The sequence below is a fragment of the Marmota flaviventris genome, chromosome 4 (genome assembly GCF_047511675.1).
Source record: "Marmota flaviventris isolate mMarFla1 chromosome 4, mMarFla1.hap1, whole genome shotgun sequence".
Classification (NCBI taxonomy): domain Eukaryota; kingdom Metazoa; phylum Chordata; class Mammalia; order Rodentia; family Sciuridae; genus Marmota; species Marmota flaviventris.
The window spans coordinates 55,045,214-55,068,942 of NC_092501.1; the positions used below are offsets into that span (position 1 = coordinate 55,045,214).

General features: G+C 34.2%; 1 protein-coding gene across 4 annotated transcripts in view; it reads left to right on the top strand.

Moving 5' to 3' along the window:
• Herc4 (HECT and RLD domain containing E3 ubiquitin protein ligase 4) overlaps positions 1-23,729 on the top strand; it is a 115,080-nt gene that overhangs the window by 45,320 nt on the left and 46,031 nt on the right. For all 4 annotated transcript variants that reach the window (XM_027931143.2, XM_027931142.2, XM_027931144.2 and 1 more), the window contains 6 exons: positions 13,422-13,582; positions 19,291-19,367; positions 20,021-20,145; positions 21,803-21,862; positions 21,987-22,098; positions 22,582-22,771. In XM_027931143.2, the coding sequence (XP_027786944.1) occupies positions 13,422-13,582; positions 19,291-19,367; positions 20,021-20,145; positions 21,803-21,862; positions 21,987-22,098; positions 22,582-22,771 (725 nt within the window). The remainder of the gene's footprint in view (positions 1-13,421; positions 13,583-19,290; positions 19,368-20,020; positions 20,146-21,802; positions 21,863-21,986; positions 22,099-22,581; positions 22,772-23,729) is intronic.

Here is a 23,729-nt window from a genome sequence, read left to right on the forward strand (position 1 = left end):
CTAGGCAAGCACTGTACCTCTGAGCCACAACCTAATAGTGTCTTTTGGTGCACAAAATTTTTTAGTTTTCATGAAGTCCTGTTCGTCTACTTTGTTCTTTTGTTGCCTGGGTCTTTTGTGTCATATCCAAGAAATGATCACCAAATCCAGTTTTGCACTGTTTTCTTCTAAATTTTATAAGTTTACCTTTTAGGTTTAGATGGATGACTCATTAGAATTTAATATTTGTGTGTGGTATGAAATAAGGGTTCACCTTCATTTTTTAGTATGTAGATGTCTAATTTTCCCTGACCATTTATATAAAAAAGAATGTTCTTTCCCCCAGTGAATGTTCGTGGCATACTTGTTAAAAATCATTTGAACATATTAAGCTAGAATTTATTTCTGGGTTGTCTATTCTGCTCCATTGGTTTATATGCCAGCACACTCTGTTTTCATTACTAGACCTTTGTAATAAATTTTGAAATCAGGAAGTGTGAATTCACCAGTTTTTTTATATTTTTTTCAAAATCATCTTAACTAATTGCAGTCTCTTGATGCCATAGGAATTTTACGCTGGGCTTTTCTAATTCTGCAAAAAAAAAAAAAAAATGGAATTTTAATAGTATTTATACAGACTCTGAACATTGCTTTGTGTGTCATAAACATATCTTAATACGGTCTTCTGTCCAGGAACATGGTATGCTTATTTTTTTAAGCTTTCATTCTGCTGCTTTGCAGAACTTTCTTTATTGTAACAGATGGTTTGTGTGTTTGTATGAACTTAGTGTGTTCTACATATACAGTGATTTTATCTACCTCACATATAATTTTACTTCTCCCTTTCCAGTTTTCCTTTTATTTACTGTCAAATTGTTCTGGCTTGAACATCAGGACTGTGTTGAATAGAAGTAGTGAAAGTGAGCATCTTTACCTTGTTTGTGATCTTAGAGAAGATCACAATCTTTGATCATTGAATATGATGTTCACTGTTAGGCCCCCCTGACCCCCACATTTTTTATTGGTGCATTATAGTTCTACATATTTATGGGATTTGTCATTACATATATGATTATGCACACAATATTATAATATAATTTGGCCAGCATCACTCCCCAGCACTTACTCTTCTGTTCTCCCTCTCGCCAATTCCATGGTTCCTTTCTTTTACTAATCTCTCTTTGATTTTTAGGAGATCCACTTCCACCTTTCTTTTACTTTTTCCTCTCAAGCTTCCACATATGAAAGGAAATACACAATCTTCTGAGTTTGACTTATTTTACTTGACATGATGGTTTTTAGTTCCATCCATTTTCTTGCAAATGCCATGATTTCATTTTTCTTTATGGCTGAATAAAATTCTATTGTATATGTACGACATTTTCTTTTATCTATTCATGGATACCTATTGATGGATACCTAGGCTGGTTCCATAGTTTGGCTATTGTAAATTGTGCTGCTACAAACATGGGTGTGCATGTATCATGTAGTAAGATGATTTTAATTCTTTAAAATAAATACTGAGGAGTGCTATAGCTGAGTTATATTGTGGTTCCATGCCTAGTTTTTTGAGGATTCTTTATACTGATTTCCATAGTGATTGTACTAATTGAGTCTCACCAACAGTGTAAAAGTGTTTCTTATTCTCCACATCTTCTTTAACATTTATTGTTATTTGTATTCTGTATTCTTGATGATTACCATTCTGATTGGCCTGAGATAGTGTTGATTTGCATTTCTCTAGTTGCTAATTTTGTTGAACATTTTTTCAGGTATATCTTCTTTTTGAGAATTGTCTGTTAAATTCATTTGCCCATTTATTAATTGGGCATTTGATTTTTTTTGATATAAAGTTTTTGAACTCTTTATGCATTCTAGATATTAATCCTCTGTGTCAGAACAATAGCTCGCAAGGATTTTCTCCCATTCTGAAGATTTTCTCTTGACATCCTAATTGTTTTCTTTAGTCTGTGCAGAAGCTTTTTAATTTGATGCCATCCCATTTGTTAACTCTTGACATTATTTCCTTAGTTTTAGGGGTCTTATTGAGAAATTCAATGCCTGTGTCTAAAAATTGGAATGTTGACCCTACATTTTCTTCTAGGAGTTGGATAGTTCCTGGTTTAATTCCACGGTCTTTGATCCATGTGTCGTTGATTCTTGTGCAAGGCAAGAGATAGGGTCTAGTTTTATTCTTCTATATATGGATGATCAGTTGCCCCAGCACCATTTGTTAAAAAAAAGGCTGTCTTTTCTCTATAGTGTTTTTGGCACCTTTGTCAGGGATCAGATTACTATCGCTGTGTATTTGTCTCTTTACCTTTATTCTGTACCATTGGTCTGTATGTTTGTTTCTGTGCCAGTACTGTGCAGTTTTTGTTTCTGTAGCTCTGTAGTATATTTTAAAGTCATGTGTTGTGATACCTCCAGTATTACTTTTTTGGCTTAGAATTGCTTTTGCTCTTATGTGTCTCTTATTTTTTCTAATGAATTTTAGACCTTTTTTTCTAATTTTATGAAGCATGTTGTTGGTATTTTGATGGGGATTGCATTGAATCGGTATATTGCTTTTGGTAGTATGGCAATTTTAACAATATTAATTCTGCCCATTCATGAACATGGGAGGTCTTCAGTCTTCTGAGGTTTTCTTCAGTGTTCTGTAGGGTTTTTTGGCAGGGGGAGGGGTGGGATTTAACAACGATTTATTGGATAAAACACCTGGACCTGGGTCCTGCGAAAGATGTTATGGGCGGATCTGGGTTGGGCCTGGGCTCCCTCCTTAGTCTGCTGGTGTGAACCTTTTCTGGAGGCTGGGCTCCAGCCGATGCCTGCTGGTGGAGGGATGGACCTGGGCCTACTCCAGTGTTCTGTGGTTTATAGAGGTCTTTCACCTCCTTGGTTAGATTTACTCCCAGGCATTTTATTTTATTTTTTTAGGCTATTGTGAATGGGATTGTTTTCCTAATTTCTTTCTTAGCAGTTTCATTGTTGGTATATAGGAAAGCTATTGATTTTTGTAAATTGATTTTGTAAAATACTCTTTTGCCAAATTTGTTTATTAGCTGTAGCAGTCTTTGGTAGAGTGTTTGGTTGTTTTTATTATTCAGGTATAAGATCACATCATCTGCAAACAGTGATAATTTGACCTCTTCCTTTTCTAGTTTTATCCCTTTTATATCCTTCTCTTGCCTAGTTGTCCTGGCTAGAATTTCTATAAAGGAAATGCTTTCAGTCCCCTCTCCCCCCCATTTACTGTGAGGTTGGCTTTGGGTTTTTCCTTCTTTCTTAGAAGTTCTTTCTGTCCCTAGTTCTTCAGTGTTTTTATTATGAATGAGAGCTGAATTTTGTCAAAGGCCTTTCTGAATTGTTGAGATGACTAAGTCATCTTGTCCTTAATATTACTTATGTGATGAATTATATTTATTGATGTTTGTGTGTGTGTGTGTGTGTGTGTGTGTGTGTGATTGTAAATCTTTATTTTTATGTGGAGCTGAGGATCAAACCCAGTGCCTCACATGTGCCCCTGATTTGTGTATATTAAATCATCCTTGCATCTCTGAAATAAAACCCAACTTGGTCATGGTGTACAATCTTCTTGGTATGTTGTAAATACAATTTGTTAATATTTTACTTATCTAAATTAATCAGGGATATTGGTCTGTAGTTTTCTTTCCTTGATGTGTCCTTATCTGGTTTTGGTATGAATGTCATACTGGCTTCATAGTATAAATTTGGAAGTGTTCATCTCTTTCTATCCCTTTATATTTTGTGGACTAATTTGAGGAGTATTGACATTAATTCTTTAAAAGTTTGTTAGACTAGGTGAGAATCCATCTGGTCCTACAGTCTTCTTGATTCAGTTTTTGGCACATCTTGTTTTTCTAGGAATATATCCATTTCTTCTAATTTTGCCAATGTGTTGGAGTATAAGTTTTCAAAATAGTTCCTAATGATCTGCTAGATTTCTGAGATGTCTGTGGTGATTTCTCCTTTTTTTTAAATCTCTAGTTTTATTAACTTGATTTTTCTCTTTTTCTTTTGGTGATTTTGGCTAAGGATTTATTAATTTGTTTATATTTTCAAAGAATCAACTCTGATTCATCTGTCTTTTGTTGTTATTTTATTCTCATGTTCATTGATTTTGCCTCTGATCTTAAAATTTTCCTTCTAATGGTTTTAGAATTGGTTTTCTCTTCTTTCTCAAGGGCTTTAAGATATATCATTAGGTTGTTTACTTGGGATCTTTCTGATTTTCTTATGTAGGCACTCATAGTTGTAAACTTTGCTGTTAGACCTGCCTTCATAGTGTCCAAGAGGTTCACTGTTCTCATTTGAGTCTAGTAATTTTCCAATTTCCCTTGATTTCTTCTGTTACCCCTTTATCATCATTCAAAAGAGTATTTGTTCAGTCTCCATATGTTCATATGGTTTCTTTAGGGTTTTGTCATATTTATTAATAATTTCATTCCATTGTGATCTGATAAGATTTAAGGAATTGTACCAATGTTTTGTATTTGCTAAGAGTTGCTTTGTGGCCTAAACATATGGTCTATTTTGGAGAAGGTTTCATGAGCTGCTGAGAATAAAATGTATTAAGCTTTTGTTGGATGGAATATTCTGTAGATGTCTGTAAGGTCCATTTGATTTATAATATTTTTCAGGTACAGAGAGTCTTTAATGGGTTTATGTCTGGATGACCTATCTAAGGGTGAGAGAAGTGTTTTGAATTCACCCAGTATTATTGTACTTGTGTCAGATATATCTGAGACTTCAATTTGAGTATTATCTCTTTTATGTAATTAGTTATACCCATGTTTGGGGCATAAATATTTGTTATTGTTTTATCTAGTTGGATTGTTCCCTTTACCAATATGAAGTGAACTTGTTTGTCTCTTCTGATGAATTTTGGTGTGAAATCTGCTTTATCCAATATGAGAGTAGCTATTTTGGCTTGTTTGGGGGTTCCATTTTCATGGTATATCAATTTTCATCCTTTTACTTTCAGTTTGTGACTGTCTTTGCCTCTAAGTTGCATATCTTGCAAACAAATAGTTGGGTCTAGTTTTTTAATCTATTCTGCCAACCTGTGTCTTTTATTTGGAGAGTTAAGACCATTTGCATTCGCTATTATAATAGAAGGATGTTTATTAATTCCTGCCATTTTGGTTTATTTATCATGTTTAATTTTGTCCTATTTTTCACTTGCTTAGCTACCCTTCCAATGAAATTTATTCTTTTGTGAGCTCTGATGTTTGGTTTTTATTTCATTTGTGTTCAGTATTTCTTACTGCAATGCTGATTCCATAGCCATAAATTCTTCTAGTTTCTTTTCATCTTGGAAGGTTTTTATTTCATCTTTGATTTTTGAAGGATAGTTATGTTGTATGTAGCAGTCTTAGTTGATAGTTATTTTCTCTCAGGTTTTGGAATATATTGTTCCAAGCCCTTCTGGCTTGTCCAGTTCATGCTGAGAAATCTGAATTGATTTTGATTGACTTGCCTCTAAATGTGACCTAATAGTTTTCTCTTGAGGATTTTAAAATTTTATCCTTGTTCTGTATGTTAGGGATTTTATTATGATGTGTTGTGGTTCTTTTTAGATCTTGTCTCTTTGGGGTTCTGAATGCCTCTTGTATCTGTATGGTCCATCTAATTCTGAAGGTTTGGAAAATTTTCTGTTAATATTTCCCTGAAGAGTTTGTCCATTTCATTAGCCCAAATCTCACAACCTTCCTAAATTGTGATTCTTAAATTTCATCTATTAATGTTGTCCCAGAGTTCTTATATAGTCTGATCACAGTTTCTCTCTCTCCCTCTCTCCCTCTTTCGAATACTGTCTGAATGTTTATTGCTGGCCACTGTGTCTTCCAGCTCTGAGATTCTGTCTTCAGTATGGACTACTCCATTGGAGAGACTTTCAGCTGAACATTTTATTTGAATTATTGTGTCTTTCATTCATTTCCAAGATTTCTGTTTGGTTCTTTTTCAGTATTTCTATCTCCTTATTGAATTTCTCATTCATATTCTGTACTTTATTTCTTTTTTTTTTAATTTTTGTAGATGTAAATGGACAGGACAGCATGCCTTTATTTTATTTATGTTTGTATGTGGTGCTAAGGTTTGAACCCAGTGCCTCACACATACTAGCCAAGCACTCTGCCACTGAGCCACAGCCACAATCCCTGTACTGACTTTAACTTGGTGATTTTTCTCTGTTCCTTTGGACTTTATTGATCATTTTAATAATGATTCTTTGAATACCTTATCTGATATTTTCTCAACTTGGTCTCGCTGAGTTGCTTAGCACCTTGCTGTTGTTGAGACTGTCTTTGAACTCATGATCCTCCTGTCTCAGCCTCCTGAGCTGCTGGGATTACAGGTGTGTGCCACCGCACCTGGCTTGGCACAGTTTTTACTTGCTGTAGTGTCCTAGAGTAATCTACATTGAGACCCATTTGTAGGTGTGATATCCAAAGTCTTTGTTTATTTATCTCTGATTTTGCTATAGCTGTAGCATTGGTTATCTGTAGGTTGGACCTGGTGGCCCACCCCTAGACATTTGTACTTGGGGCCTGGTTGTCAGTTTGGGTTTTTGTCTCCTGATTTTTTTTTTTTTTTTTAAGTATAGCTGAAGAACGAGTATCATTAATTTGTGTGCGAAGCAAGGTGCGCTGACTTCATTGAGTTCAGCAGTAGAGTTCCTACCTTGTGAACTTGTGATATCCCTGTAGGTTTCAGTACTTCATAGAGTAGGGGTAAACAATCAATAGGAATAACTAATGCAAACAATATATGACATTAAACTAAATACTTGGTTCCTATCATAATATCTACAATGTTAATTGCCACAAAAAACAAATGGTAGGGGCAGCAGTTGCCAACAGCAAACACAGCAAAAACAGTAAGTAACCATTAACTATCTAGCATGAAAGCAAATAGCAGGTGTCAACTATAGTCATCCATAGGAACAGAATTAATGGTGGGAGCAGGAGTTATATAAATCAATTAGTGCTAAAAGTGGTAAGAATACAGTTAATTAACAGAAAAGAAAATGAGACAGAACGGTAGAAAAGAGTTTACAGTTGCAAAAAGTGATAACAAAAATGCAGAAAACAGCATTTGATGGTTATAAGGAAGTAGAAAAAATACAAGTAACAAAGTGAAGGGTGATCGAAAGAATAATAGAATTTGGCTATTACCATAAGAACAGAGAGGTAAACAAGAGAAAGAGACAAATAAAAACAATAGAAAACAAAATCAAAATATACTAATCAAAAATCCTAATCCTCAAAAGACAAAGCAAAGAAAAATAATTAGTTTTAAAAATGCTAAAAATGAGGAAAAATGAAAAAACATGTAATATATATCTATGAACCAATCAGCACAGCAACACACACACAAATAAAAAAGAAAAAGAAAAAAGATTCTTAATGAAAAATTTCATTTCCACTGAGGTGGTCAAAATAGTGGACAAGAATAGATGGTCACTGTGCCTGACTTTCTTTCCATTTCTTCTTCAGCTGTGTACTTAGAGTGAGAACAAGGATTGAACATCATTAACCCCTTCCTCTTTTTGTGGTGCTCACCAAGTTTCTACTTGGAGTGGCATAAGACTATAGCTGTTTCAAATAATTCTCGGCTTCCCTTCTCCCAGTATGAGGTAGGATGAAAGGGATAGGATAAAAGGGATGGGAAGTATTGTCCAGATGGATGCACTCCCAGGGTGAGTCTGCTGCAGAATTTTTTTTTTTTTTGAACCAGGGATTGAACTCAGAGGCACTTGACCAATGAGCCACAACCCTAGCCCTATTTTGTGTTTTATTTTGAGACAGGGTCTCAACTGAGTTGCTTAGCACTTCATCATTGCTGAGGCTGACTTTGAACTTGCAATCCTCCTGCCTCAACCTCCGAGCCACTGGGATTACATATGTGCACAATGCCCTGCTCTACTGCAGAATTCTATGAGGGGAATTCTGTGGTGGGGCTTAAGTCTAATCAGGCCTCAGGTGTTTTGTTGGGTGGTGTCTGCTCTGGAGAGATGTGATCAACATATCCCTAGGGCTTGGTGATTGCTGATATCTGCTGGGAGTCTGGATCTCTGGAGCCTCCCAAGGATTCTACTCCTAGAGTATGAGGGCCAATCTTTCAACCCTTTCCCAGGCTCAGTCCCTGAGTGTATTCACACCTACCTTTTCAAATTCCTGATGCTGTTTCAGCTGGTTGTGTTATCTGCCAGACTCAGAGTGAAGCAAATTGGGCTTCCTTTGCTTTTCCAACTTGAATCTTCCTGGGCAATACATTATCTGTACCTGTTTTGTTTCTGTTCTGTGAGGTACACCCCAGGCCACACAGTAGGTGCTTACCAGGACAGTATAGGCATGTTTGCTAAGATCTTCCGTTTTCCACAGCAGCAGCTGCAGTATGGCTGCTGCAGGATGGCTCTTGCCTCAGCTCTCCATGGCCATTTGGGAAACACTGGGCACTTTTTAACCACCAGTACATGGTGCAGCCTCTGAATCGTCTAAGGGCAGACTGCCTTTCTGATATCAGGTTTCTCTGTACGAAATCTGTTACTGTTCTCTCTGTGTTGAAGCAGCATAGCTACTGCTACCACTGCTGCTGGCTAATGTGGTTTTTCTTCTTTGTTTAAAGTACCCAAATTTTTGAGTCTCTTAAGACACTGTGTCCCATATTGAGTTTTAGTGAAATCCTGTATTCACCCTCCTCGCTGAGAAGCAGTACTCCTTCTGCTTGAATCCTGAGCCACAGAGCAGTGAGGAATGCAACTTTCCTCTAGCCCCTACCTTCGACAGTCCACCATTGGGTTTTCTTTTGACTTTCCTTATTTTGGGTAGTTTTTCCTCCTTCCCAGTTTGTCAGGTTTTTGTTGTTTTGTTTATTTTATTGTAAAAGTGTGTTTAAGTTTGTCAAGTGCTCTTTCTGTAGCTATTTGAATTATAATGTGTTGTTTTTCTCCTTCATTCTGTTAATAAGGTATACCACATTTTTTTTTTTTTTCCATTTTGAACCATCCTTGCATTCTAGGAGTAAATCTTGTTTGGTCATGGTGTATAATTGTCTTAATGTGCTGGTGTTTTTTATTGAAGATTTTATTGTACTTTATTGAAGGTTTTGTTTTGTCTTCTGCAGTACTAGGGATTGAACGCAGGAGATCCCCTGCCCTTTGTATTTTTTATTTTGAGACAGGTTATACTTTTTTGCTGAGGTTGTCTTAGAACTTGAAATTCTCCTGCATCAATCTCTCACATCGCTGGAGTTACAGATGTTCACCACTGTTCCAAACTATTGAGGATTTTTGCATCAGCGTTAACAAGGAATAATGATCTATAGTTTTCTTGTAGTCTTTGGCTTTGTTATGAGGACGGTGCTGACCTCATTGAATTAGTTAGGAGGTGTTTGGAGAAATCTGAGAAGGATTCCCCCCCCCCACACACACACACGAAATATCCAATCTCAGATTCTCTGTTTAAGCAACAAAAAAACATTCTCAGACATTCATAATAACCCTTCCTGTCACATTACTTTTTTTTTTTTTAGTTTATATTTTTTTCTGTTAACAGAGCTTTCCTTGCCCCTTTCCTGTGATGCTAGGGATCCTGCTGAAGGCCTTGTATATGCCAGGCATGTGCTACTGAGCCACACCTCAAGCCCTGTCCTGGTCTCTTTGGGTTATTTGCATGAAATATTTTTTCTAGCCTTTTCATTTTCAGTTAGTTTATGTTTCAGATTTAAAATGAGTATCTTGAAGAGAATGTGTATAGCCACATGTAACAGCAATGTTCTAGTCTTAATGGGCCACATGTATGATATAGTCCAAAAGATTATAATAGAACTAAAAAATTGCTGTCACCTGTAACAGTATAGCCATCAAGACATGAAGCATAATAAATTATTCCTGTGTTTGTGGTGATACTTGTGTAAACAAATCTATTGCACTGCCAGTCATATAGAAATACAGCACATACAATTATGTATAGTATGTAAGACTATACAACTATGTAGCTTATGTATTTACTATGAGTTCTATAGTATAGTGTGCTCCTATTATTTATTAAGTAAAAATATTTAATGAAAAAAACTATGCCATGTTACTCTAGCAGGAGCCTCATCTCATTTTTACTGAACCTCTTGGTTTTGTCATCTTTCTATTGTGCTTGATTTAATTTTTGTTCGTTATGACTCCTATGTGTACAAAATCCACTGCAACTATTGAATGAATGACCTGGAAAAAAATATAAGTAAGGACTACAGAAATGGAAATTCAGTGATGGCTCTTCCTTGTAGTCAGACATAACCAATTCCATCATAACTATGATTTTGAAGAACAGGGACAAAGTGATAGCAGTGGGATATTAAGTGAAATCATCCAGGTACAGAAAGACAAATTGTACATGCACTCATATGAAAACTAAAAATGTTGATCTTATAGAGGACTAGAAAGTGGTTACCAGAGGCTAGGAAGGGTAGAGGTAAGGGGAAGTAGGAAAGAGTTGATAAATGAGGGGGGTGGAAACATACAATTAGGAAGTTTAAGTCTTGTGTTCTTTAACATAGTAAGGTGATTATAGTGATTAATTTATTATATATTTCAAGAAACTGTTTTGTGAATGCTTACAATAACAGAAATAATAAATGGTTGAGGTGATAGATATACTCATTTCCATTTAATGTGTTGTATGTATGTGTCAAAATAGCATACTGTACCCAATCACTACATATGATCATTATGTGTCTGTTTAAAAAATGAATAAAGGACTAGAAGTTGTTAAGGATCTGCTTCATTAAACGCAAAAAGATTAATAGAAATTTAAAAAGTGTATGTATTTGTGACTGGAGAAACATCTAATGACCTGGATTGAAGACCAAACACAGAAGCATATCTCTCTAAGCACCATGAGGATCATGAGTGAAGCAAAGTTTGTTTGTATTACTGAAAGAAAAGGCTAGACCTGACTATAATAAATTTATTGCTAGCTCTGTGTGGTTTAAATTATTCAATCATCATTATTTATTACATCACGTGAAAGTAGTTAAGTATGAGTGCTGAGGTGAAGGCAGCTGAAGAATTTTTTGGAACTCTAGATATATACAAGAAAATTACAATCCTGCACCTTTCCTTGGGTGTGTAATTGTGACTTATATCCCTCCATATATGTGGTTGCTTTTGAATGTCCTAGACCTCCCAACAGGGGAAGAAGGAAAAAAGTGAAGGAAGGATAAAAGGGGTGAAGGGAAGAAGAAAGAAAAGACTGCGCCAGCCTTATAAGTCTTCAGCCAGAATGAGAAGGGTACAACGATAGCTATCTACCTTTCTGCATCTTGGCAGTCAGAAATGATAATAAGTGATCAAAACTCCATTCCCAGTATCTGGATAAGGTCCTTATTGCCCACCCTGGCACCTGTAAGCTATTCCTGGAACATGTTCATTGATGTGTGATGCAGAGAAGCCAGATGAATAGCTACTGCTGTGCTGAGAGCTGAGATTTCCTTGAATTAGTTACAATTTTCCATCTAACCCATCTCCAAGAAGTTGCAAGCTTTAAATAGGCTAAATAATTAAAAAATGGGTATATCAGATATACTCTGCCAGTGTAATTGTTACGTAGGTGGGAAAACAGATTCTTGGTGTGTCCTAGGCTATCATTTTCTTAGAATTCTCCTGTCTAGCTACAGTTTTGAAAATCCTCCACCCTCCTGCTCTATCATGCCACTGTTGCCATAAATTAAGTACTGTATGTACTTGCAACTTGAATACCATCACCTTACTAAACTCCTACTAATAACTTATTTATGTATATAATCATATCTGTTAATCAGTTTAGTTTCTTTCCGTTATTTTTATTTAACATTTATATAATTGTCCTGCCTTAATGTGTTGGTTGGGACACTAGTATAATGTTAACTAGAAGTTCTGAAGATCAAAGAAACATCATGTCCTGTTTCTTTGTGGGAAAGCTTCCAGTATTTCACAATTGTTTGTTACAAGATTTTTGTAGATAACCTTTATCAGATTAAGAAACTTTCCTTTATTACTACTTTTAATCGTGAACAGATGCTAAGTTCTCAGCTTATTTCAGGATGATTATGATTTTTCCCTTTTAATCTGTTAAATTTCTATAAATTATGGCAAATTATGTTAATGAAATTTTCTAGTAAACAGCTTTGTTTTTCTGGAGTAACTGATTTGGTTATCAAGTTTAGTCTGACAAATTGAGAAATGTGTCCTTATTTTCTTTTTTTTAAAAGTAAAACCAAAAGGTTGGGCTTGGCATTTTTGTTTTTAAAAATTTAAAGACATTCTTTTATTTCTTTGGTGGCTTCAAAGGTTGCTTTTGTTATTTCTTCGTAAGTCAGTTGTTTGGAAGTGGTGTTTTTTTCTAAGAATTTAACTTTTTAGTTAAATTTTAAGCTCACTAAACATTCTATGTCTGAGCTGGGTACAGAGAGACACATGCCTATAATCCTAGTGACTTGGGAGACTGAGGCAGGAGGATTACAAGTTCAAGACCAACCTCAGCTATTTAGCAAGGCTCTCAGCAATTTAGTGAGATCCTGTCTTAAAAAAATAAAAGGGGCTACATAACAATTACACTGGCAGAGTCTATCTGATATACCCATTTTTGAATTATGTGGCTCAGTGGTAAAGTGCCTCTGGATTAAATCCTCAGTACCAAAACCTGCAAAATAAAAAAGTAGGATATATTTTGGGAAGAGCCAACATTTGTTTAATTCTGCTCTAGAAGAATAGGAATGATTAAGTGAAAGACTACAGAAATAATGGTTGAGAATTTTCCAGACCTGACTAAAGACATAAAACCCAAGACCATAAGGCCTACTTAACAATATTTAACTTATTTGTAAACATAGTTAAAATATCAGAGTTGTACAGATTCATGGAGAGTAGATTGGTTTTCATTCTGTAGTTTCTTAAGTTTGTTTTGACCATAGTACCTTCATAGGGGTCTGGAGTAATAAATATATTGATGGGTTTCCTTAGAAGAAGGAAACATTATTGCTGTTGTGATGGATGCCAGATTACTTGCTTAGTTCTTAGCCTAAAACTTTTTTTTGAGTGGTGCCCAAAGACAAATAGGGAAAGTGGAGGAAGGACCTCCTTGGACATCTTAGCTGGATGCTACTCCTGTGCTGAATCATCTGTTGTAAGAGATTTTAGTATAAACCTTTGAACATTTGAAATTTGAATATTTTAAACTTGAGCATTTTCTGAACCATGCTTATGCAACCTACCTGTGTGATACTGAATTGATTTGTTATAGATTAAGGTTGTTGATATTGTACAAAAGTTTTATAACAATTGTTTTTATTTATTTTTGAAGAGAAAAATTAATTTCAGTTATTATTTTTTTTAATGTAAATTGTTTGGAATATAATACTAAGTCTGAGGTTTTCTATCATTTTAGGCAACATACTTCTGCTTTTGTCCCTTCATCAGGACGAATTTATTCTTTTGGTCTTGGTGGTAATGGGCAGCTGGGAACTGGTTCAACAAGCAACAGGAAAAGTCCTTTCACTGTAAAAGGAAATTGGTTTCCATATAATGGGCAATGTTCGCTAGATAGTGGTAAGTAATATATTACAGCTGTGTTACACATACTAAGGTTTTCAATAAAATGTTGCTCTTAAGTGATGAAGCTTTTTATGTTTTTAAGTTAAAATAGCAAGTTTAAGAGCAATGCATATGGTTGCTTAATTTGTTTATTATATATAGTTAAGGAAATTCTTGATAAAGTAAAAGTGGTTTCTAGAGGGTGGGTAATATAAGAACTAAGTGGTGGCTAGAAATCAATGAGAGGGAGTTTTTGTTTTTAAATTGGTAAAGTTAAAAATAACTAAACTAACCAACTTAACCATTTTTAAGTTCAACAGTATACAATTACTAAATACATTAATATTTTGTATAATCGTTCTCCAAGACTCTTCATCTTGTAGAATTAAAGCTCTATGTCCATTAAACACCAGCTCTTTATTACACCCCCACCACTATCATTGTGCTTTCTTTCTCTGAATTAGATTTGACTCTTAATGGAATGGAATCATATGGTATTGTTTTTTCCTAACTGGTTTACTTAGCATAATGTTATCAAGGTTCATCCATGTTGTAGCATGTGTCAGAATTTTTTATTTTTATTTTTAAAGACTTAATGTTCCATTTTATGTTTATACCACATCTAATTTTACTTATAGGCTTTACTTATTTCCACCATTTAGGCTATTGTGAATAATACTGTTGTGAACATGGGTGTACAAATATCTGAGATTCTGCTTTTAATTATTTTGGGTGTACACAGGAATTTAAATTGTATATCAGAAACTAATTTTTTAAAGTTTAAAGTATATAAGTCTACCTATTCAAGATAGTAAATTTTTAATTTTCTTTTTATTCCCTTTTTGTTTTAGCCAAATGTGTATTTCTTTATTTTTATTTCTATTTTTGCAGTAGATCTGGGTTTTTTTATTGACATATAATATGAAATATTAGAAATATTTGATGCTATTTTTACATTCATTTGGTTACATGCTATAATGAAGATGTACTTCCTTTTTATGTTTTCTTTACCATCCTAAATTGTTGAACCCAGTGTCCCACGAATGGGAGGCAAGCACTCTACCATTGAGCCACAACCCCAGCCTTCTTTTAAAGATCTTAATAATCAGATATGGTCACACTCTGAGGTATTGGGAGTTAGGATTTTAGATGTGAACTTTTTTGTTGTTGTTTTTTTTTGTACCAGGGATCGAACACTGAGCCACATCCCTAGTTCTATTTTGTATTTTATTTAGAGACAGGGTCTCACTGAGTTTGCTTAGTGCCTCGCCTTTGCTGAGGCTGGCTTTGAACTTGTGATCCTCCCTCCTCAGCCTTCCAAATGGCTGGGATTACAGGCATGTGCCACCATGCCCACTAGATGTGAACTTTTTGTGGGGACAATTCAACACATCACAGGAAGGCAAAAATCAGTGTGAGAGGAAATTTGCACATTTCATTAAGGTACATACAACCACAGTCCATTTGCTGTACAGGGGCAGAGAGATAAGGAAAGTACTGGGAGATGAGATTGTTTAAATTATGTAATGTCATGTATGAATATGGAATAATGATCCCACTATTATGTGTAATTATAATGCCCCTATTAAAAATAAATTAAAAACTTAATGGAAAAAAATGGTTTTAGATTTAGAAATCAAATTCCAGTTAAAACTTTCAAAGTAGATGGGCAGACCTGAAGTGGGTGAAATGATTTTTACCTTTACAAAATTTCTTGTTTTTCTTTTGTTTCTTGTCTTATTTCATATTCTCTTTCTTTCTTGAAACAATAGTAATTAAATGGTTTTGCAAAAAAAACAGTTAATAACTGAAGTATGAATTATAAAGGAAAAAATAATCATGGGTACTTAAAAAATTGTACTTGCTTACCTTTTTTACTAAAGTGACAATAAAATGGTTCAAAAAATACATAATATGGTTGAAAGTAATTTTAGCACTCATAAGTGAAACACTTTGTTCTTTTCCTCCTTAAATAGTGAAAAGCAACATGAAGCATAGGAAATTATTCTAGTAAGACAGAATATGTGCTACCTGGAAGAGTACACAAAAGTGTACAACAACATTTTATAGGCATGTATTGGTAAACAAAAAAACCCCAAAAAACCAGACTTTATGAAATTTGCTAAAATTTTAAACCATTTTAAAATCTTAGAGTCACATATAAAACTCTAAGGCAAATAAAATCTAGTTACCTAATTGTGTTTTTAAACTTTTATGTTCTAGAAAAAAGTGATACTTTGGCTTTGTGAGTATTCATGAGGCCAAAATAGTCTCTGTATTTTTAAGTTTTCTGGTTGTAGATGTATACAATGCCTTTGTTTATTTTTATTTACTTTATGTGGTGCTGAGGATCGAACTTAGTGTCTTACATGTGCCAGGCAAGTGCTCCACACTGAGTCACAACCCCAGCCCCAAAGATGTTTTTTATGTTAACATGTAGTGCATTCATTATTGATGATCTTCAAGTAAATCAGTATTAAAAAAATTTTTTAAGTTGCAATATGTTTAAGTATTAATGGTTTCAGCTTACATAAATAAAAGCCATTTGGGATGCTGAATTAAGTCCTAAGGGAGTAGATTGTTTCAGAGACCATCAAAATGCCCCCTTTTCTTTTTAAAAAATTTCTGCAGTACTGGAGATTGAAACTGGGTACTCTACCACTGAGGTGTACCTCAACCCTTTTTGTTTTTTTTGAGACAGGGTGCCTCTGAGTTGCCCAGACTGGGCTTGAACTTGTGAACCTCCTGTGTCATTGGAATTACAGGCATGTGTCACAGTGCCTGACCAAAGCTGTTCTCTTTTGGGGCTTGAGGTGTTGCTCATTGGAGCACATTCTAAGATTACATGAGGCCTTGGATTTGATTCCTAGCTCTTCAAAGAAAAAAAGAACTGTTTTTTTTTTTGTTGTTGTTGTTTGTTTGTTTCAAAAGTTTATAATTTTCTCTGATAGTAAATTTTGAAAAGTGTAAGGAGAGAATGAATTAGCCCTTCTAAATGTGGCATCATATACTATAAAACTAAGAGTTAAATCAGATTATTGGTACACATGTAGATATTCAATGAATCCTTGTATATATTTGGGCTAGGGTTGTGGCTGAGAGGTAAAAGTGCTCACCTAGCATGTGCAAGGTCCTGGGTTTGATCCTTAGCACCACATAAAAATAAATAAATAAAATAAAGGTATTGTGTCCAACTACCCCTAAAAAATATTTAAAAATAAATATAATATAATCAAGAATAAAGTTCTTTTGTTATTTTGTGGTACTGGGGGGTTGAACCCAGGGGCTTTCGTTAGCCATCAGTACCATTGTACCATCAATAGCTACCATTGAACTACATCTCCAGTTCTTTTTCATTTTTTATTTTGAGATAGGATCTGACAAAGTTACTGAGGTTGGCTTTAAAGTTGGGGTCATCCTGCCTCGGTATGGGTATATTAGTTTGTTTTTGCACCTCTGTGAACGAAAGGAACAACTTAGAGGAGGGAACATTTATTTGGCACTCGCCATTTCAGAGGTCTCAGTCCATAGACAGCCAAAAATAGCAAGGCTGAAGAGCAGGTTGGAGAAAAACACCTCATAGTGGCTTTGGGGACAGAGGAAAGGAGGGGGAGAGAGAAAGGGGAAAGGGCCAGGTCACAGGGAAGATGGATCTTTCCAGGGCATGCCCCCTGTAACCCATCTCTTTCATCTCCTCCCTATTTGCCTACAGTTATCAACCAGTCAGTCCCATTCAAACTAGGATGGACTGATTATGTTACAGCTCTTAAATTCCAATCATTTCAACTTTAAACGTTACTACATTAACAAAGGAGCTTTTAGAAAAAAAAGTTTGTAATAATTACAACCTAAGGTTAGTATCGTAAATATCAAAAGTGTTTTTTCATGTTGATGAGGAAGCCATTGAAATATCTAGCAGATAAATAAGACATTAATAAGATACCCAATAGATAAAGGAAATTAATATTAATAAAAAATACAGAAATTTATTACCTCTTTAGTATCAAAGAAGTGCAAATTTAAAAAACAAACGGATAGTTAATAAACGCACATGATTGTGTACTAACATTCCCTTTCCTATTACAGGGTTACTGTATAGTAGATTGGGGGAAGCTAATTGTCCAGCTAAAATATGAAGAAATAATGGAGCCTATATTACCATTTTAAACGCACAATGAATTAATGTTCTAAGCATTGAGTACGAGTGCTTCCAGGAATCACAAAAAAAAGGAACTGAACCCGACGTTGTGTTTCCTGATGGAAGAATACCCCCAAACCCCCAGTATAGTAGTTTTACTGAAATAAGGTGTGATTGAAGCCTTTTTTTTTTTTTTAGAGAGAGAGAGAATTTTTTTTTTAATATTTATTTTTTAGTTTTCGGCGGACATAACATTTTTGTTTGTATGTGATGCTGAGGATCGAACCCAGGCCGCACGCATGCCAGGCGAGCGCGCTACCGCTTGAGCCACATCCCCAGCCCCCAGCAATATTGGGAGAAACCATAAATATAGTCAGCAAATTCAATCTCCAGCAAGTTGTACATGATAAATGACTAGATTTCTCAGACTTTTTGGAGTAACAGTTGGAAGGAAATTAAGGAAACTAATTTCTAGTGCCTAACCCAGCTCCTATCAACCCGTTCATATATTCTAGATTAGTTATCCATCTTCTAGGGAATTTTTAGTGGGCAGAATCACTTAGGGACAAATAAGCAACATATTAATAAATCTTTTTGGGAAAGGAACAATTTCATGTATACTTGTGAGAATGATGTGATTTTTTAAAATTAAACAATCAGCTTAATCTGTTCTTGAAATATATTTTGGTCATAGGGCATTCTTGTGACTTGTGAAAACTTTTTTTATTAATGTTTTGAACTCTGAAGCTTTTATTACTATGTGCTAAGCTAGATAAAATTTATTTTATATTGTTTATTCATATTGCCAAATATTTACTTAGTTATTTTACAAATGAAACACTTTACTTGATAGTAGGGAATAATAAAGAAAATTAAGATGTGGTCCTTGAAGAGAATTTGTAATTCTCTGTAGCAGGTATGGTAACTAATAATATAAGGTGAAGAAATAGAAAACTAAAGAGATGGAGGTCATGTATTATATTTAGAAATAACTAGATTTAATTTATAGTAGCTGTGTGTGTCATCTTTTAAGCAGATATATTGAAAGAGGAACTGATTTTGCATTATAAAGTATTCACTCAAATTTTAATTTTTACTGTGTGTATATACACAACACACACACACACACACATATAGATAGATTTTTTAGTTGTCAATGGGCCTTTATTTTTTATTATGTATATGTGGTGCTGAGAATCGAACCCAATACCTCACACATGCTAGGCAAGCACTCTACTACTGAGCCACAACCCCAGCTGAGTATCCTTTGTTTAATTTTAAGCTATCTTGCAGCTTTCATTCTGTTTTTATATTATCTTTAGTTTAAATTGAAATGTAATGAGGTAGACTAATTCTTGCATGAATGCCAGAAGGATGAATTGTAAACTTATTAAATGCTGCTTATGCTTGTGGAATCATTGAACATTCATCCTTTGGTCTGTCTCATCTTCAGAGCAATCAGAATATTTCATGAGTGGGGGGTCTAATTAAATTAGATGAGTATGACAAATTCAGTAGTAATGTGATGTTCTGGAAAATATGTTGTGTTTTGGATTCTAATTTTTGCATTTTATTTGTATTACAGATTCTGAAGAATATTTCTGTGTAAAAAGAATTTTCTCAGGTGGAGATCAAAGCTTTTCACATTACTCTAGTCCCCAGGTAATAATAGTCATGTAAATTGTTTAGCTAAATAATTTAAAATTTTTTTTTCATTTGTTCTTCTTAGTTATACATGACAGTAGAATGTATTTTGATATACTATACATACATAGAGTTGTATATGATTTGGAGTTAACATTGGTTGTATATTTATATAGAAGAACATAGGAATGTAATGTCCAATTTATTCTAATGTCTTTCCTATTCTCATCCCTTCTCCCTTCCCTTCATTCCCTTTTGTCTAATCCAGTGAACTTCTATTCTCCCCTTCCCTCTTGTTGTGTGTTAGCATTCACATATGAGATCATTTGGGATTTGTTTTTTTGGGGATTGGCTTATTTCACTTGGCATGATAGTCTCCATTTCCATCCATTTACCAGCAAATGCCAAAATTTCATTCTTTTATAGCTGTAGCTCAATAATTTCGAGGAAGTTTTAAAACACTTTATGTGCTTTACATGTTACAGAGTAGTTGCTTTAATTTTTATCCAAGTCTACAAAATTTATATTTTGATCTATAGGCTAAGTTTTTTGTTTCATGTGTTTACTGGAGATTAACTTTTGTTAAAAATATATATACTAGGAGGTTCTTAGTTTTGAATTATAGATAACACCCCTTCCCTTTGACTAATCTCCTTAATTTTATAATTTAGACTTGTGGGCCACCAGATGACTTCAGATGTCCAGATCCTTCAAAGCAGATCTGGACAGTGAATGAAGCTCTGATTCAAAAATGGCTAAGCTATCCCTCTGGAAGGTTTCCTGTGGAGATAGCCAAGTAAGGAAAGCATATTACCTACACAAAGACAAACTCAACTTCTCAACCTTGTGGTAGAGTAACCTTTACTGGGAATTTTCATTTCAGTATTAATTTCATTGAAGTTCACTCACTGCATGGTTTATATGTATAAAAATTTAAATATTTATAATTTTCATAATGAGTATTTTTTTTAAGAATTTAAACTTTATTTTGTTTGTTGTTTATTTGTTTTTATGTGGTGCTGAAGATTGAACTCAGGGCCTCACCCATCCCTAGGCAAGCACTCTACTACTGAGCTACAACCACAGCCCATAATGAATCTTTTTAAAGATCTCATTTAAATTTGTACAAGTTTCAGAAATTTGTGCAAGTTTCAGTTCTAACGTAGATATGTTAAATGATAAACTGTGGAATTAGCTATTTTGGGATTTGAAATATGTCCCCTTTGACGACATAATAATCACTCTTAATTTTTTTTCTCTGAAAAGACTTGAATACTCCTTTTTTCTTGAATATTGTGCTTATAAATTAATTTGTCTAGTACCGGTCAATGACAGACCTCTGTTATTTGGTCAGTGTACTGCCCTGGTCCCATGAGATTATAATGGAGCTAAAAAATTTCTGTTGTCTAGTGACATTGTAGCTGTCATAACACAATGCATCACTTGTGTTTGTGGTGATGTTGGTGTAAACACTGCATTGCCAGTTACATACAAGTATAGCACATTTACTTATGTAATAACTTGATGATAAATGACTGTTATTAGTGTATATGTTTATTATACTGTGCCTTTTATTGTTACTTTAGAGTTTGCAGTACAACAGTATGTTATGCTACATTGTCAGCAATTTCATACATCTTGTATTTGCTGAGTATCTAGAGTGCATCACTCTTTCTTGTGCTTTATTTAATCTTGAGTGGTTTTGTCAATCATAGTCCTAAGAGCAATAGGCTATGGATATACACTATATAGCCTAGGTATGTAGTAGGCTATGATGAATTGTTGAATGCCCCATTTCTCAGAACATGCCCTTTTGTTAAATGATATATGACTATTTAAGCTGTTTTGTTATTTTAGATGTCTAAAAATTTTCTGAAAATCCCAGTGTAGGCCTGAAAAATAGCACCCATGGTTACCAAATATCCAGAGTTATCCAGTGACCAAGATTATCATTATACCATGTAGAATTTTACAAATTAAATGTGCATGCTTAAAAAAAAAAACACTTAAGAACATTGGCCAGGGACAGTGGCATATACCTTCAATTCAAGCTACTCTGAAGGATAAGGCAGGAGGATTGTAAACTTGAGGCCAGCGGGGAAGTTCAGGGAGATCCTGTCTCAAAAGGATTAGGGAGTGGAATTCATGCTTAGCACAGGTGAGGCCCTGGGTTCAAACCCCAGTTTTGCAAAAAATAATGTAAGAATATCATATTTGTTTGATAAATTAGAAGATGAAAAGCACATTTGAGAAAATTAGGGCATACGATTATACCTTTTCAAACATTACATAATCTTCAGTAAGTTACATAATTCTGATTCATTTTAATTGGGTGTTGTTTAGAGGAGTGCTCTGTACCGTTAAATATTAGATTGACTGTACATTTTCATTTCTGTAAAAAATGGCAAACAAAAATCATTTTTTTGTGACTTTTAAAAAAAATTTCTTTTTAGTGAGATAGATGGAACATTTTCTTCATCTGGTTGCCTAAATGGAAGTTTTCTAGCTGTTAGGTAAGTGGCAATTCCTTGGTTTGCTGAAACTTTTTAAATTTATTGTATTAAATATATATAAAGGTGAATAATGTTTAAAAAGTTTTTTTTTTTTTTTTTAAATTGTCATTTTTTTGTTCTTTAGCAATGATGATCACTATAGAACAGGTACCAGGTTTCCAGGGGTTGATATGAATGCTGCTAGGCTTTTATTCCACAAACTTATACAACCTGATCATCCTCAGATATCTCAACAGGTTTGTTTTTAAAGTATTTCATTTTTATAATATTTAGCTGAGGTTTTGATTCCATGTTATTTTATGTGTTGTAACCTAATTAACTTCACTGTTTCATGGACTCCTTATGATGTCCTTCATGTAATTTTATTACATGCACTAATAGAAGAATTAAAATTGGACTTCATTTTATAGCATTTGTAATTTAGCTGTCAGAGATCTGTGTATCTTTCCAAATGTTAATAGATTCTGAATTAATATCATTGTTTTGGTTGAGTCTGTTTATGATTATAGAGGTAGAATATTTATTAGACTTTCACACAAGATTTTTAAAGTTATCTTGGCAATGCTTAGGCATTGATTTTCATTGTGCTCCGTGGTACATTTATTGTATGATATTGTCTTATCTTTTTATTTCTTCACCTTTTCATGTTTGCTATAATACCATTTTTTAAAGTGAATTCATTTTAAATGAAGTAGGTTTTACTTTTTGTCAAAATATAGGTGGCAGCTAGTTTGGAAAAGAATCTTATACCTAAACTGACTAGCTCATTACCTGATGTTGAAGCATTGAGGTTTTATCTTACTCTACCAGAATGTCCTCTGATGAGTGATTCCAACAATTTCACAACAATAGCAATTCCCTTTGGTACAGCTCTTGTGAACCTAGAAAAGGCACCACTGAAAGTACTCGGTAAGAATTTCAGTATTTTTTCTTTTGAAACCTTTTCTCTTTAAATGAAAAATGCTGATAAGTTCTTTTTGCTGTTTGACATTTTGCTGCCTTTCTTTTTTGACATAGTTCTACAGGGAAAAATAAAGCTATTTTTCCTTTTGTCGCTTTTTTTTCCTAGTCATTTGCTTCTAATTGTCGGAGTTGCTGAAAGCAAAACTTGTTAGATACAGAATTTTAATTAAACACGACAGCAGAATTGGTATCAAGAAAGAAAAATTGTTATCTTTATTTCTCTCCCTCATTGCCTTGAGAGTGATCTTGCTATTAAAGAAGTAAACGAGGAAGAAACAATTAAAACTGAATAAACATGGGTTTTATATCATCCTTGAACCCTGATGGTCAACCCTTTGCCTCATGTTTTCTTTGCTTGCTGATTTCCTAATGTTTGATTTTATTTTTCTGCTTGTAGACAAGATTTTATTCCTCATCTAATCTAGCAGTTCTGTCTCTATTTGCTGTTTTTTTTGCCTAACCTTTTCTCACTTTAATCTTTCTAAATTATATGGATTTCATTTCTGACTCCTAATCTTTATAGTTTGCTTGCTACATTTAATCCATTGCTTTCCTTTCTGATAGTATTTGCTAAATATATGGAGTGGAAATATATGAGTAATAAAATAAGTACGAGAGCCTTTAAGATGGCGGGTGAGCAGAGGAAGCAACAAGCAAGGGATGGAAAACTGGAATCTGAGGAAATTAGCTAGTAATAGAAGAGTGAAGCAGGAATTCATATTATTTCCCTATTTCAGAAGATTTCTTTTTCCCTACTTGATTCATGAGATTGTAATATTTATAGTTAGCAACAACAAATTGTGAATGTGGAAAACGACATACATGTTACAACTTTACATTATTAAGTTTCCAGGAGTTTCTTGCATTGTAAAGTTGGTGCTGTACAACATTTCAGCTTTATAGT